The sequence below is a fragment of the Lonchura striata genome, unplaced genomic scaffold, assembly GCF_046129695.1.
Source record: "Lonchura striata isolate bLonStr1 unplaced genomic scaffold, bLonStr1.mat Scaffold_85, whole genome shotgun sequence".
Taxonomy (NCBI): Eukaryota; Metazoa; Chordata; class Aves; order Passeriformes; family Estrildidae; genus Lonchura; species Lonchura striata.
The window spans coordinates 1761740-1777494 of NW_027461188.1; the positions used below are offsets into that span (position 1 = coordinate 1761740).

General features: G+C 46.1%; 1 protein-coding gene across 1 annotated transcript in view; it reads right to left on the reverse strand.

Annotated features, from left to right (window-relative positions):
* The window catches only part of LOC110469778 (uncharacterized), a gene marked incomplete at its 5' end in the record, with an annotated part of 706345 nt that overhangs the window by 594061 nt on the left and 96529 nt on the right, over positions 1–15755 (reverse strand). Inside the window, 1 exon segment of the mRNA XM_077790762.1 lies at positions 4405–4414. Within this exon segment, the coding sequence (XP_077646888.1) occupies positions 4405–4414 (10 nt within the window).

Sequence of the window (15755 nt, forward strand, 5' to 3'; positions counted from 1 at the left end):
TATAGCGAATTTGGGAAGTGGAACCCCAATTTCAGCCATTTCTGTGTAGATAAGAAGGACAATTCTTTTCCATAGGAAAGAAAGCACAGAGCCCCAGTGTTTCAAAGACAGAAGTGAAGAGAGGTGGCTCTTGAGAGGCCAAGCCAGCCAGACCTGTTTGTCCTGGCAGCTTTTGTCATGGAGAGATCCTTGGATATATGGAATTTGGGAGAAGGAATCTCAATTTTGACCATGAACACCTTGAGAAGAAGGACAATTCTTTTTCATTGGAAGGAAACCACTGACCCCAGTGTTTTGAAAGCAGGTGAGAGGCATCCCCAAGAGGCCAAGGGCAGGCAGATCTGTCTGTCCTGGCAGATTTCATTGGGAGCAATCGTTGGATGTACAGAGTTTTGGAGGTGGAATCCCAGTTCTGGCCATGGACGCCTGCTCAGGATGGATGTTTTTTTTCCTATAGGAAAGAAAAGCACAAAATCCAAGTGTTCTGGAAGAAGATGAGAGGTGGCCACCCTCAGGCCAAGCCAGCCAGACCTCTCTCTCCTGACAACTTTCATCTAGGGGCTATCCTTGAACATAGGGCATTTTGGAGGTGGAATCTCAGTTCTGGCTGTGGACACCTAGACAAGAAGATGAATTCTTTTCATTAGGAAGGAAAGCACAGAGCCCCAGAGTTTCAGAGGCAAATGAGTGCCATCCCTCAGGAAGCCAAGGCCAGCCATATTTGTCATTCCTGGCATCATTTTTCTGGGAGCTATCACTGGATATAGGGAATTCTGGAGGCAGATGCCCAATTTTGGCCATGGGTACCTGGTTGAGATGGATGGTTTTTTCCCCATAATAAAGAAAAGCACATGGTCCCAGTGTTTGAAAGGCAGATGAGAGGTGCCCCCTGGGTCACCAAGGCAACCAGATCTGTCTCTCCTGGCAGAATTCATCTATAAACAATCCTTGCAATATAAGGAAATTTGGAAGAGGAATTCCAGTTTTGGCTATAGGCCCCTGGAGGAGAAGAGTAGTTCTCTCCCATAGGAAGGAAAGCCCAGAGCCCCAATGTCACTATGGGACATGAGTAAACATGATGGGCACCTTTGCGTTTGTGACGGTAAAAGAAATGTAATTGATTTCTGACTCCAACATTTATTGTTTTCCAAAGGTGACAGTGGATTGGAGGGTGAAAGGACCACCTATCCAACAACACTGGACAAACTACTGTCCATCAAATTTCTCCTCCTCTATGAAGGAATGCAAAGCAATAAGTTATTTACAGAAAGTTGTGTGAGAAAATTTGCTACAAGAATGTAAACTCAGAAGGTTTTAGAAAATCTTAAAAAATCAGGCCGACACCCCAGTGCTTCAGGGGCAGATGAGAAGCAGCCCTCGACATGCCAAGGTCAGCCAGACCTGTCAGATGCTCCCTAGGAGGCTCAGCCAACCAGACTTGTTCCATGTTCCCTTGGTTCTGTGGGACCGGACAGTGTCACAATAGTCTCCTTGGTTCCATCAGGCCCTGGAGTGTCACAATGTTCCCCTTGCTTCTGCAGTGTCACAATGGCCCCGTGCTTCCATGAGGCCTTGCAGTGTCACAATGGCTTCGTGGTTCCACAAAGCCGTGATGTGTCACAATGGCCCTTCAGCTCCGTGTGCCCTCGCTGTGTCACAACGGCTCCTCTGTGACACTGCAGCTGCACAAGGTCACCATGGACCCTTGGTTCCTTGGGGTCTCTGAGTTCACAATGGTCTCCTTGATTCCTTGAGGCAGCACAGTGTCACACTGGCCCCTTGGTTCCATGAGGATCTGCAGGGTCACGCAGATTTGTGACATTTGTCCTTGCTGCCCCTCACATCCCCCTGCCCCACAAACAGCCCCGAGCCACCCGTGAGGGACAGGCCCTGCTGTGCCAGGCTGGGCTCAGGGCTTGGCCTTTCTGCTTCCCCCAGCCAGCCCAGGCCTTGCTCAGCATTGCAGTTCCCTGCTCTGAGCCTTGGGCTCCCTGCAATCCTGGCCTCAAGGATCTGCTCTCACCAGTCCCTGGGAGCCTTTGGCAGTCCCTTCCTTCAGTGATGCTCCAAGGGATTTGGAGTTTTGCTTCTGACTCCCTGAGCAGCTCCTTCAGCCTTCTGAGGGTCCTGGACTCAGCCCCAAATCCACCATAGGGATTATTAAAATACAGTAAGCCTTCAGGTGCTCTTTGTCTTCCTTCAATTGTCTGAAAATCTCCAGGGCTTGTGCAGCTGATTGGAGTCAGTTTGGAGTTCTTGTAAGGAGGAAGATTTCCAAGTGCACCTCCTGATTTTTATCTTTTATAAAAGCAATATTGTTTTGTTTTCGAGTTCAGAGAAGAGCTGATAGAAGCATTCCCCAGGTGATCTTGATGCTCAGTGTCTCCTTAGGAGGTCTGGGCATGTAGAAGAATGAGCCCCCTGAGGACTGACGCTGTTTGGACAAGCTGCTCCTCACCCCCAGCCTCACCATGTCTGACATTGCCCACCTGGCACTGACATCCCTGTGCCCTGCAGCAGAACCTTGTCCCTGAACTCTGCAGCTCCATGTCCCAGCCCATTGCACTGTGTCCCACCTGCTCTCCTCAGGGTTCTGCCTGCACACAGGCCCAGGAGAAGTTTTCCTGTTGGGAAAGAAAGACCGGAAAAGCCTGAGCAGATTTCCTACACAACAAACCCCACTCAGGAACCACCTGCCCAGTACAGGCTGCCTGGAATGGTGTCACCTTTCTACAAGGGACAGTGTGACCAGAAATGGTCTCTGGAAGCGGAATTCTATGAGTCTCCCAGCTGAACTCTCTTTCCCTGTCCTTTCCCTGGATCTCTGTTGCAGATGGAAGCTGCTGGTGCCAGCCTCACCTTTAACCTCTCTTTGGAATGCAAACAGATGTTCCCAGCTGTGTTAAGCAGGATTTGCTGAATGTTTCTATAAATCTTTTGTGTTCCCCATGGAATGAAGGGGCCATTTTGGCACTGAGGGGGTGACGTGGAAGCAAGGAGTCAATTGTGACCCTGGGGTCCCATGGAACCAAGGGGCTATGGTGACCCAGCAGGGCCACATGGATCCAGTGGTCCATTGTGACACTGTGGATGCAAGGAGACCATGGAGACACCCGCAGAACCTCATGGAACCAAGGAGTCCATGGTGACCTAGTGGGGCTGCATGGAGCAAATGGTCCATGGTGACACTGCCCATCCAAGGAGGCCATTTGTACACTGTGGAATCTCATGGAGCGAGGTGGCCATTGTGACACTGAAGAACTTCATGACACCAAATATCCATGGGGACACAGCAGGGCATCATGGAACCCAGGAACCGCTCTTGACAGTGTGGAAACTCCTGGAACCAGGGGCTGTTGTGGGACTGCAGAACCAGCACAGCTTCTGCACCTTGTCCCCTGCCCTGCACAGCTTCTTGGGAAGCACGGCAGGAGCAGCACCCTGGGAACCTTGGGAATGCCCCTCTGGGATCCATGGCACACACTCCCAGGGGCTGGAATTCCAGTTCCCAGCCAGGAAAAGATGTTCCTGCTCTTGAAGACAAAGCTTTTAACTAGGAGCCACAAGCCAAGTGGAGCAAGACCTTACAGTGACATTTCACTGCCAGCCTTCATAACTTCACCTGTGGTTGTTGTAGTTCCTGCACTCGGAATGAAATCAGGGCAGGGCCTTTGGTGGGGGCTGCCCTGGGTCAAGGGAGACACTGAGAGAGAAACAGAGCAGGCAAAGAAAGGCAGGAGAGAAAGGAGGTGTTTTGGTTTAGAAAGATCGGTGTCTGCTAAGGAAGGCAGGAGCCTCCCCTGAAATGAAATAATGTATGTTATGAACGAGCACAATAGGCTTTCTAATCCAATTAAAAAGATTTATTAATGGTAGAAAGCGAAAGCAAATCAGCGCTGCGCTGGGCGGCAGTTATTCCAACTACCGCGCCTTTGTCTCCAGTTCCCCCCCACTTATTGGGTCTTCTCTTCCGGATGTGTGACGTTCTGATGTCTTGTCTGCGCAGGCGCACTCTGTTGCTAGGTGGTCGTTTTCTGCCTCTAGGTGGTGCCAGTAGTCTTCCTCAAGGTTGTCCCTGTGATCTGGGAATTTTCTCAAAACAAGAAATGTTATCTCTAGGCACGTTTACTTGCATTTCACAAGAGTACATGTTTTGCTAAGCCCGTAACGGAACTGTCCTTGAAAGATACTCGCTTAGGTGTTTAGGTGCCTAGCAGCATTAACTCCCTAAAACAGTTTCAACTCCCTAAAAAGTTTGTAACGGAATTGTCCTTGAGAGATACTTACTGGAATGTCTGGCAAAATGAGAACATGTTCAGACAAGTGAAAACTCTAAGTAAAAACTCTATTCTATGGATGTGAGAAAACTCTATATTATGAACAAAAAGGCCCTATTTTTCTAACAATATCCCCCCTTTTTATTTTAACCCCCTTTTTGTTCACTAAAGCGCTCTAATTCCCTTTTGCTTAATTCTAAATAATTTTCAGTTTCTACTCCGCTAAGTGGCTCGTACTTTGATCTTACCATCATTAAATGTGCAGCTTCTAACCTATTTTTCACTATTGTAATAAGCTTGTTAAGAATACATGGCCCAAAAGTAAGTACTAGAATTAGTAAAATTACTGGTCCTGCAAGGGTGGATAATAGAGTGGTTAGCCAGGGAGAATAGGTGAGCCAGGATTCATACCAACTCTGCTGGGATCCTCTTTCTCTTTTTCATTGTTCTATTTGTTTGCGTAATTCAGCCATCGTGTCTTTTACAATACCTGTGTGATCTACATAAGTGCAACATTCTTCTTGTAGGGCAACACACAGTCCCCCTTGCTGTAAGAATAACAAATCTAATCCCCTTCGGTTCTGGAGGACTACCTCAGAAAGGGATTTTACTGATTTAACTAGTTCACTTATGGCCTTATCTACTCTACTCAGATCTTCATCTACAGATGTGCGCAGAGCTTTCATACCCTGGTTTTGACTTACTAAGGAAGCGACCCCTGTTCCTACTCCCGCTCCTCCTATGCTGAGCAAGATTGCTACCGTTAGTGCTGTAAGTGGTTCCCTTTTAACCAGGTAGTGTTCAGGGGTTATCTGATGTTCTAGTACGTATTCTTTTGGATGGTATACGATTCTGGGGATTATTAGAACTTGAATGCAGAAGTCTGACTTATTAAAGGCTTTTACCGATAGGCAGGGTGTAACTCCAAGTTGTTGACATACCCATTTAGTATTGACTGCTGGCATAAGCCAATCAGAAGGCTTGTCTGTTCTGCTAATGCTCATTGTTGTGTTGCAGAGGTGTCGCATATCTGCTGGAACCTTCCCTACACACCTTCCTTGTCCACTAACCTGGGACAGTGTAATGCCTGAAACGCTATCTCCCCCCTTTCTCCAGAGACACTCTTTTGGATTTGTACCATTTATTTCTCTTGCCTCAGATGTAATCCCAATAGCTTCATAAAAGGGTGGATTTATCATATAGCAAAGCCAACATCCCTTGGTTAAGTTAGGATAAGTATGATTCAAAACTCCAAAAGTAGCTTGCATAATTTTCCATAGGGTTGTATACTTCTGCACTAATAGTTGAGGTTCTTGATTACCTTTGTTTGATTTCATAACATTATCTCTGGTTTTATTACTCTCCTTTAAGTCATTGCTTATTACTGGATTTGGGCCTATAGGACTAGGGTCATGTGGCGCTACCTCTTTTTTTATTTGTATCAGATTCCCTGGATCATGTCCTTCTATCCAATGCCTAACCCCCCATGTTTTGCCTATTAACCATCCAGAATCACTTGGTTGAGTGACATTTAGGTAGAGAAAGGTGCAGTTCCCAAGTAAGTTTTTCCCAGTCCAAGGCCACTCTCGTGGTCGTTTACATCCTACTGGTCCATGTCCTACCTTTAAATATTTGTCCAATCCTCCACCCGGAGCCCACGCTGATGCTATTGTTTCACAGCCCCAATAGGCGCAGTAATAATGTTCAGGGTAATTACAGTATTGCTTCCCTGGGTTCGAAGCAGGGCACATATAGAAGCTTGTTAAATTTAACAGCCGCCCGCATTTTAAACTTCGAGTTAGATCACAGATCCCAATCTTAAAGCTCGGTGCTCCAGGTCCCGTTATTGTCTGTAAAATATGACGGGTATCGTGATCCTCCCACCTGCTTAAGGTCCATTTAAAGGGTTCATGTATATTAACTGTGGTACTCTGAAGGGGAAGCCATACAAACATAAAAACCCATAGGATTGAGTGATACGCACTGCAGGGGAGGATGTTACTTATCATGCTCAGTTTTACATTCCCATTTTCCCTCATTCCGTTGTCACCATTCTCATACCCATGATGATTTACGTTCTTTTTCAAGGTTTGGGAGGGCCCCTCATCCCCACTACCTACCTCTCTGTCTCGCCTGTCAACTTGGTTGCTACAAGTTACAGGGTAAGCCATCTTCTCGACAGCAGAGATATTCTTCAGGGGTGGGGTTGTTCCCTCTCTCCCACTTTGATCTCCGGGAGTTCCAGTTTTTCGTATTCAACTGTGGGGTGTTGCACCTGAGCCTTTTGACTAATTTGCGACACTTGACCTGGACTATATCTGTAAGGAATGGACCCAGGGGTTCATTGGAATGGTAACAGTGGAATTCAGGGTTTATTCCTTTTATGAAAACCTCCCACCACTCAGGGGATCCTTTAGTCAATTCCCGAGTGGCAACCTTGTAATTTAGTACTTCAGATGTCAATTTGCGCTGCTCCAGCCAGCAGCGTTGACATACACTTTTTGGAGCTCTCCCCTTTCTGCAGTGAGCCCACCACAATCCTTTACAGATTTTGCAGGAAAAACAGGCAAAGGGGTAGCAATGACAATCTAACCAGCTACACTTTACTCTAATAATTTGATGTTCAGCGTGGCCCTCCCCTTCCCAAGGTCTCTGCTCCTTTTCAAGTCGGATGAACCGATAGAAGGGCTGCTGGGCTGAATCCTCTAGACGTTTACAGTATCCTGGGGGTTTTGTTTCTCCAACCAGTTGTACTTGCAGTCCCCAGTTATCTCCAACCCAAATGTCCTTAGAGTTGATAGTGTTCATGAAAATTATTTGTAAGTCCTTTTTACTGTTAACTTTAAATCCCCCGGCTTCCCGTCAATTTTCCAGCTTGTTTCCCTGGAAGCTGTATGGAATTGAGTTGGATCCACCGGCCCCTTTATTCTGCTAGCATGAGTCCATCCCTTCTCTGCTGTGCGGACTGCGGAGTCAGTGGTGATTAAAACCAGGTACGGTCCGTCCCACTTTGGGGTGATTGATGCTTCCTTCCAGCTCCGGATGAGGACCCAGTCGCCGGGTTGTACCTGGTGTAACACAAGATCTAGGGGTGGTCTTTGGGCCCACATCCCCTTTTCCCATAACTGTTTTTTATATTTCATTAAAGTGGTTAAATATTTATTAATACTTTGATCAGTAATGTTAGGATTGGTTTGAACTCTTTCTAGGGAATAGGGCATCCCATACAGCATTTCAAATGGGGACAGTCCTATATCAGCTCGTGGCTGAGTTCGAACATTTAATAATGCCAACGGCAGACATTTTATCCAGGATAGTTTAGTTTCAAGTACTAATTTGGTGAGTTGTTTCTTAATTTCCCCATTCATTCTTTCTACCCTTCCCGAACTCTGTGGATGCCAGGGAGTATGTTGTTCCCATTTTATGCCCAGAGCTTCTGCTAGCATCTGTGTTATTTTTGAAGTAAAATGGGGGCCTTTATCAGAGTCTATCGTCTCTGGGACCCCATATCTAGGTATTATTTCTTCCAGCAAGGCTTTTGTTACTGTCCGAGCTGTCTCTCTGGCAGTGGGGATTGCTTCCACATAATGTGTTAAATGATCCACTATAACCAAAAGATATTTTAGTCTCCCTATCTTGGGGAGCTCAGTAAAGTCTACTTGCAGATTTGAAAAGGGCTTCTTTGCCACTGGCCTCCCACCCAGGGGTAGTTTCTTTAGATTTTTCCTGTTTACCCGTAGACAGGTTGGACAACTCCTAGTAATCCCTTTCGCTAAGTCATGTAGGCCCACCGTCATATAATGGGTGGCAAAGTGATCCACCAGTCCTTGAGCGCCCCAGTGTGTTCTCTGGTGTAATTTACTGAGCATCCGCTGGGCTATGGCTCTAGGTAGAACTTCCCTCCCATCCTTTAACAGCCATTTCCCTGATTCCTCTTTTATTCCTAATTTTGTAAGCTTCTCCTGTTCTTCTATTGTAAATATAAGCTTATCCTGGGTAGTCGACTCAGGGTCCTTTGGGGTATCCACAAGGTCCTTCCTAATTCCCTCACTTAAAGTTAGTGTTTTAATAATTGCAGCCTTCTTTGCCTCATAATCTGCCGCATTGTTACCCCTACTCCGGTAATCCATTCCCCGTTGATGCCCTTTTAAATGGACCACGGCTATCCTGGTAGGGCCTCTCAAAGCCCTCAGGAGGGCTACTATTAGTTTCTGATGTATTAAGTCCCTTCCCTGTGAGTTCACGAGGCCCCTCTCTTCCCATAATTTCCCAAAAGTGTGTACCACCCCGTATCCATATTTAGAATCTGTATAGATGGTCCCCTCTTTTCCTTCTAATAGTTCCAAGGCTCTTAGGATAGCGTATATCTCGCAGGCTTGGGCTGACCATGTTTTGTCTAGGGCTCCAGATTCGATTACTTCTAAGTCAGGCCCCCCCACTATGGCATATCCTGATCTTCTTTGACCCTCGACTACTCTGGATGATCCATCAACAAACAATTTTTCTCCAGTCTCTAATTCCTCTTCCTCTAGGTCAGGTCTAATTTTGGTTTGTTCTTCTATAGTGATTACACAGTCATGCATCAGTGATTCAGTTTCGGGCTCTCCGAAGAGGAAGGAGGCTGGATTTTGCAATGAGGTGGTTTCTAAAGTGAAATTAGGGGTTTCTAATAGAATCCCCTCATACTTTAGGAGCCTGGCATCAGAGATCCATTTGTCCGCTTTTTGCTGCATCACACTCCGTATGTTATGTGGAGTTAACACCTTCAGAGTGGCATTAAAGGTGATCTTCCTTGTTTCTTCTACTAACTCTGCACAGCCTGCAATTATTTGTAAACAGCCCGGCCATCCCCTACTTACAGGGTCTAAAATTTTAGATAGATATGCAATAGGTTTCTTTTTCCCCGCCTAGTCCTGGGTAAGTACTCCATAAGTTACCCCATCTGTAATATTGACAAATAAAAAGAAGGGCCTCTTTAAATCTGGGAGGCTTAGGCCTGGAGCATGGACCAGAGTTTCTTTTAATTCTTGGAATTTAGATTTTTCCTCCTCTGTCCACTTAAGGTGCCCATCTTGGGTAAGTTTTTGATACAGAAATCTTGCCTTCCCGCTATAGTTCTCAATCCACTGCCTACAATACCCTGTAAGTCCTAATATCTGACGAATTTGTCGTTTATTTTGCGGTAAAGGCAGGGATAGGATTGCTTGTACTCTATCTGGATCAATTCTCTTTTCTCCCTTTTTCAAATAATGTCCCAGGTACCTAACTTCCTCCTCTACAAATTGTAGTTTTGCTTTAGAAACTTTCAATCCTTTCAGTCCCAGGAAATTTAATAGTTTGATACTTTCCTTCCGGACTTTGTCTTCTTCTTTACCTGCTATTAACAAATCATCCACATACTGAACTAGCTTTACCTCTGGGTCTGTTTTATAATCTTGCAAAATTTGTTCCAGGGCTTGCCCGAATAAATTAGGAGATTCCGTAAAACCTTGAGGTAGTACCGCCCACCTGAGTTGCTGTCGCCTCCCCGTGTCAGGGTCCTCCCATTCAAAGGCAAAATAATCTCGACTGGATTCGTCCAGAGGGCAGGCCCAAAAGGCATCTTTCAGGTCTATGACACTATACCACTCGTTTTCAGGTCCTAATTTACTCAAAAGGGTATAGGGATTTGCCACTACTGGGAACCGAGCCACGGTTCGCTTATTAATTTCCCTAAGGTCGTGCACCAATCGGTAGGATCCATCTGCCTTTTTTACCGGGAGTATAGGGGTGTTAAAAGGCGACATGCATGGTTCTAGCAGTCCTTTGTTTAACAGCCTTTCAATTTCAGGTTTTAACCCTTTTCTCCCTTCTAGTGAAATTGGATACTGTTTTATTCTTACCGGGACCTCGGGATTTCTGATTTTTACTGTAAATGGGGTTATATTTAATTTGCCCACGGTCCCTGGATTATACCACACTTCAGGGTTTATTTTCTCTTCGTCTTCTAAACGGAGGGAACGGAGTCTAATCTTTAACTCCTTCTCTACCACCTCAATTTGAACTCCTAATTCAACAATCAAGTCTCTCCCTAACAAATTGTAGTCCGCTTCAGGAACTAATAGGAAATCACCCACCCCCATTTTAGTTCCCGATTCTACCATCACCCCTTTAATAATTTGTACTTCAAATGGTTCCCCCTTAGCCCCTATTACCGTGGCTGTCTGTTTCGATAAATTACAGCCCTGAGGCAGAAATTGAATAGTAGATCTTTCTGCCCCCGTATCGACCAAGAAATCTATTTCCTGGCCCTGGGGACCCACCTTCAATTTTATCAAGGGCTCTTTTTGATATTTCCCGGTCCCCATAAAGTAGAGCCCCTGACTCCCCTATTCGATTTTGAACTCCTCCTCGTCCCTAAGCCTCCTTCTGCACTCCTTCTTGAAATGTCCCTTCTTACCACAATAATAACACACCCTTTCTCCTACCCTTCCCTTGTCACCCTCCCTATTCCGAGTGACTCTCTTCTGTCCTTCCTCCGCCCGCCTGCTTTCCCTCACTGCAGCAACCATCATTTTCACCTGTCTCTTCTGACTTTCATCCTCTCTTCGGACATAAACCTTCTGCGCCTCTCGCAATAATTCTGCTAAATCCCTGTCCTGCCAATCATCCATTTTCTGTATCTTTCTCCTAATATCATCCCAGGACTTAGAGACAAACTGGACTTTAAGAATTGCCTGTCCCATTGGGTCATTCGGGTTTAACCCCGAGTACAGCTGAAAACTTTTCCTTAACCTCTCTAACCATTCAGTGGGGGTTTCATCCTTCTTTTGTCTGTCATTAAATGCTTTATTTATATTCTGGCCCCTAGGAACGGACTCTTTTATGCCATCAATTATTATGGTCCGAAAATCCCGCATGTTAGCTCTATGGGCCGCATCCTGGTTATTCCAATTGGGATTCTGGAGAGGCCATTTGGTATCGGCCGGGTGCTGGGCATGTGCGGGTTGGGCATCCCAGGCCCGCATCCCAGCAGTTCTTATCATGTTCTTTTCCTCAGCCGTGAATAAAATGTTAAGTATAGATTGTAATTCCTCCCAAGTGTACATATTAGGACCTAAAAATTGATCCACCCACTCTGCCACGCCCAGGGGGTCTTCTAGCAAATTTCCCATCTCCTTCTTAAAGTCTCTAACATCCCCTGAACACAAGGGCACCGAAATAAACCCAATCCCCGGCTGTGGTCCCCCCATCGGCATTTCCCTTAAAGGAAATAGTTTGTCTTGCGTCTTACTTCGGGTAAGAGGACCACGCGAGCCTGAGGGTTGATCAGAGTCTGAGTCTGATTCTTTCCCTTCCGATTGTGGAGGAGGAGGGGGTGCATCTGGCGCAGGGGGAATGTAGGGCGGGGGTGCAATGATTACTTCTTCCGCTCGCCCCTTCTTTTTCTTTCCTCCTGAAACCCCCGAGAGTTTAAACACGAGCACCTCCGGCTTTTCTGTCCAGACTCGGGCATAGGCACTCTCCTCAGGGTTAGAAGGTTGTTTAGTGTGTATCCAACCATTCAACAGTTGCTTTACCCAGTCCTCTGAGGACCCAAAGATGGGCCAAAAAACACCTTTAGAAATCTCTTGTCCTCCCCATACTTCTATGCAATAGTGTATCATCTTTGCCTTATCCTTCCCAGGTGCCCCTGGAAAGTGCTCCCAATTTGTCAGCATAAACCCTAAGGGACTATCCTTAGGAATTGGGGGAAGTTTTACCCCCACCGGGGAGGGGGATTTATCCTTGCTCTTCCCCTGCCCCATGTCCTCCGGAGTACCTTCAATCACTCACGACAGCACAATTGCTTCCCCTGGTTCGTGGCCCAGGCCCTCACGGGCTCTGGAAAACGCACTACTAAGGGTCCACACTCGCTTGGAGAATCCGGCTGCCGGTTCTCCTCTCATTCACACACACACTCGCCGTACTCCGGGATCCCGAACCCCGCCCGGACGGATCCCCTTTATACTTATGCGTCCTGCGCCTTCGTCCGGACTTTGTGCACAAAATTTAAGGGGTACCCTGGGCCCGCTTCCCTTTCTTGCTTTCGCTTTCTAGGCTTTTAGGTTCGTCGGTCGGGATGAGGGTAGAAACCCCGGTCTGAGTCCGCTCAAAGGAGCGGAATCGTGGCGCCCCTCTCAGAGAGAGGTTCCCCAGATCCCCGATCCGAGTCACGGCACCAAATTGTTATGAACGAGCACAATAGGCTTTCTAATCCAATTAAAAAGATTTATTAATGGTAGAAAGTGAAAGCAAATCAGCGCTGCGCTGGGCGGCAGTTATTACAACTACCGCGCCTTTGTCTCCCGTTCCCCCCCACTTATTGGGTCTTCTCTTCCGGATGTGTGACGTTCTGATGTCTTGTCTGCGCAGGCGCACTCTGTTGCTAGGTGGTCGTTTTCTGCCTCTAGGTGGTGCCAGTAGTCTTCCTCAAGGTTGTCCCTGTGATCTGGGAATTTTCTCAAAACAAGAAATGTTATCTCTAGGCACGTTTACTTGCATTTCACAAGAGTACATGTTTTGCTAAGCCCGTAACGGAACTGTCCTTGAAAGATACTCGCTTAGGTGTTTAGGTGCCTAGCAGCATTAACTCCCTAAAACAGTTTCAACTCCCTAAAAAGTTTGTAACGGAATTGTCCTTGAGAGATACTTACTGGAATGTCTGGCAAAATGAGAACATGTTCAGACAAGTGAAAACTCTAAGTAAAAACTCTATTCTATGGATGTGAGAAAACTCTATATTATGAACAAAAAGGCCCTATTTTTCTAACAATGTAGGCTCTTTCTTTCAGAATTGTTATAAATTTGAAATTAAGGGGGGCTCACAGGTAAAAATATGAGAGCAGGAATAACAGTTTTTATTAGGGAAGAAGATGAAAATATGAACAATGCAGTGAACCAAAACAACACTAAGAGAACCAGAATACAATGTGACACTGTTGGACAGGGTGTTGGTCACAGTCCAATTGGAACTGTGGCTGCAGTTCTCCAGGAGTGTGAATCTGTTGAAGTGATCCTGTAGAAAAGGGAGTCTTCCTCTGAAGAGGAAGAGGAAGAGGCAGCTGTTCCTCTGGGAAAATCCAGGACAGAAAAATCTGTGTTGGTAGGTCAGAATCTCAAGACTAGATGCAGGTAGGAGTTCTTGGCTCCTCCCTCTGGGCGGAACATCTCACAATGGGATGTTACAGTTCTTATCAGTCATGCAGTGACATTCAATGGTTCATTATCAGCAGATGTCTCCCCTGAGGGGGGATTGATTGTGGAAGAGATAAGGAAAAACTGCCCACTTAACACAGGACAACTGCCATACAGATGGCAAATAGAACACATCTTGCTTTTTAGTCTGAGACAGGAGGTCACAAAATCAGCTGAGAAGGCGGCACTCTGAAAAGCAAACCAGAGCTGACAGAAAAGGAATGGGACAGAAATCAATAATTCTGATAGTTTTATTTATTCTCAAAATAAATCACAACCACCCAGCACCACACAATCCTGATCCCACAACCTCAAATTTGGATCTCACTTCTCTCGATCACCTTCCAACCCCATCTCACCCTGGAGGCAGTGGAATTGAGTAATTTTGGCATGGGGCTGAGGTGGGAACCAGCCATTTTGAGGTGGGATTGAGCAATTTTGGGGTTAGATTGAGGGGTTTCCAGTGGGATTGAATCATTTTGAGGTTACAGACAAATCCACCTTGTCATTTGGAGTACAAAGATATGGAGAATACTACCAGATATCCCCCAAGAAGCCACAAATCCTCCAGAATATGTTCCCAAACAATAAATTCCACCTCAAATATGTCTAAAATGGTGGGACTTTTGACATCTCTGGTCAATACTCTTTTTAGTCATTTTTCAGGTGTTTTTAAGTGATAAAGACAAATCAGAAGAAAATTAGGGCCAAACCAAAATCAGAGACCCCTTGAGCATCCCCCGGGCAATGGACAAAACAAACTCAGCAGAAATTAAGCTTAACCCTCCATAAAATGCCTTGAGGAAGATTTGCTCTTCTCACAAGTCACTTGTGATGGAAATGCAAACAAATCCCAAACATTAATAAACCAACAACAGAAGCAATTCTGTGGCAATTCCAAATTTCATCAGTTCCAGCACAGCTCCAGCTCAGATGCTGGCAGGTGCTGATTACAGAAAAGTCGAAATTTGTCCCAATACAGATTATTAAAAGGAAGGGAAAGGTCTGTGTAACTATCACAAAGCTGACTGGGAACAAGAAAATAATGCTGCTCCCCCCAAGCCTGTGAATTCAGGAGTTATTTGGGAATTTAGCTACTTGAGCTGAGCTTCTTGCAGGATTTAGTAGCCTTGTGTTCCTCAACTTGGGGTGAATGATCCTTGTCAATCTTGTTGGTATCATTTGCTCCTTTTCCTCCAGTGATTTTAACAAACTTGTCCAGGAAGGACAAGAAAATATTTTCTTTACACTGGCAACCCACAACAGCCATTTTCCTCATAAGTTCTCCCAAAAGTCACTCAGAGGAAGGTGCATCCAAGTTTCCAAGAGTTCCTTCAGAAAGAACCACAACCTCTTCATAGGAGGGAACCAGGCTGTTGTCAAAGACACTTGGGGTCAGACAACAGTGCCCTGAACTCACTGTGCCAAAATAATGTCAGAATCTGGATAATAAAATTGTTAGAGAGATGCCTCTGCCCCAATTAAGACGCTAAGGAGACAAAATCCAAAGTGAATTTTATTGATCAGTAAATGTGAGGTAGAGAGAGAGATGGAAAGAAATAGAAAAGGGGGGAAAGCAAGGGGGTGACAGGGACAGAGATCTCCCCTGGGGCGGGGCAAGTGTGACATTGTCCCCTGTGTGCGTGGCCTTCCCAGGGTGGGGGTTTTACACCTGAGCCAGTTTGGGTAAGGGGGGTGGTGTTCACCCCCCACCCCGAGCAGGGATTGCCTCACTGTTTCAGGTTACAATGTCAGATGTAACCAAAAGTGTTTTCAGTCTCCATCTCCATAAACTGTTATCAACAGGTGGGGCAGTGTTCTTTATCTCTTCCATGGCTCAGCCCTGATAACGCCCTCCAGGGCCATCTTCTCTTAATGGGCCATTGAGTGTCACTGCAGGACTGATAAAATTACATCATCCCATTGTGGGATGCTCCGCCCAGGGGGAGGAACCAAGCATTCCTACCTGGATATAATCTCACCCTTGCAACAACACGACCACCTTGCCTACTGGATTCCCAGAGGACAAGAGCTCCATAAGCACCACTGGACCTTCAGAGGAAGACCAGACCCTTCTACAGGATCACTGCTTTGACAGAATCACGTTCCTCGCTCCAACAGGACTTCAGCCACCATTTCGTCAGCCTGCTACCACCACCCTGAGCATTGTGGTGTCAGGTTATATTCTGACTCTGTCAGATTATGCCAGTGTTTCTGTATCATTGTCGTGATCTTAATTTTCTTATTCAATTATTCTGGCTT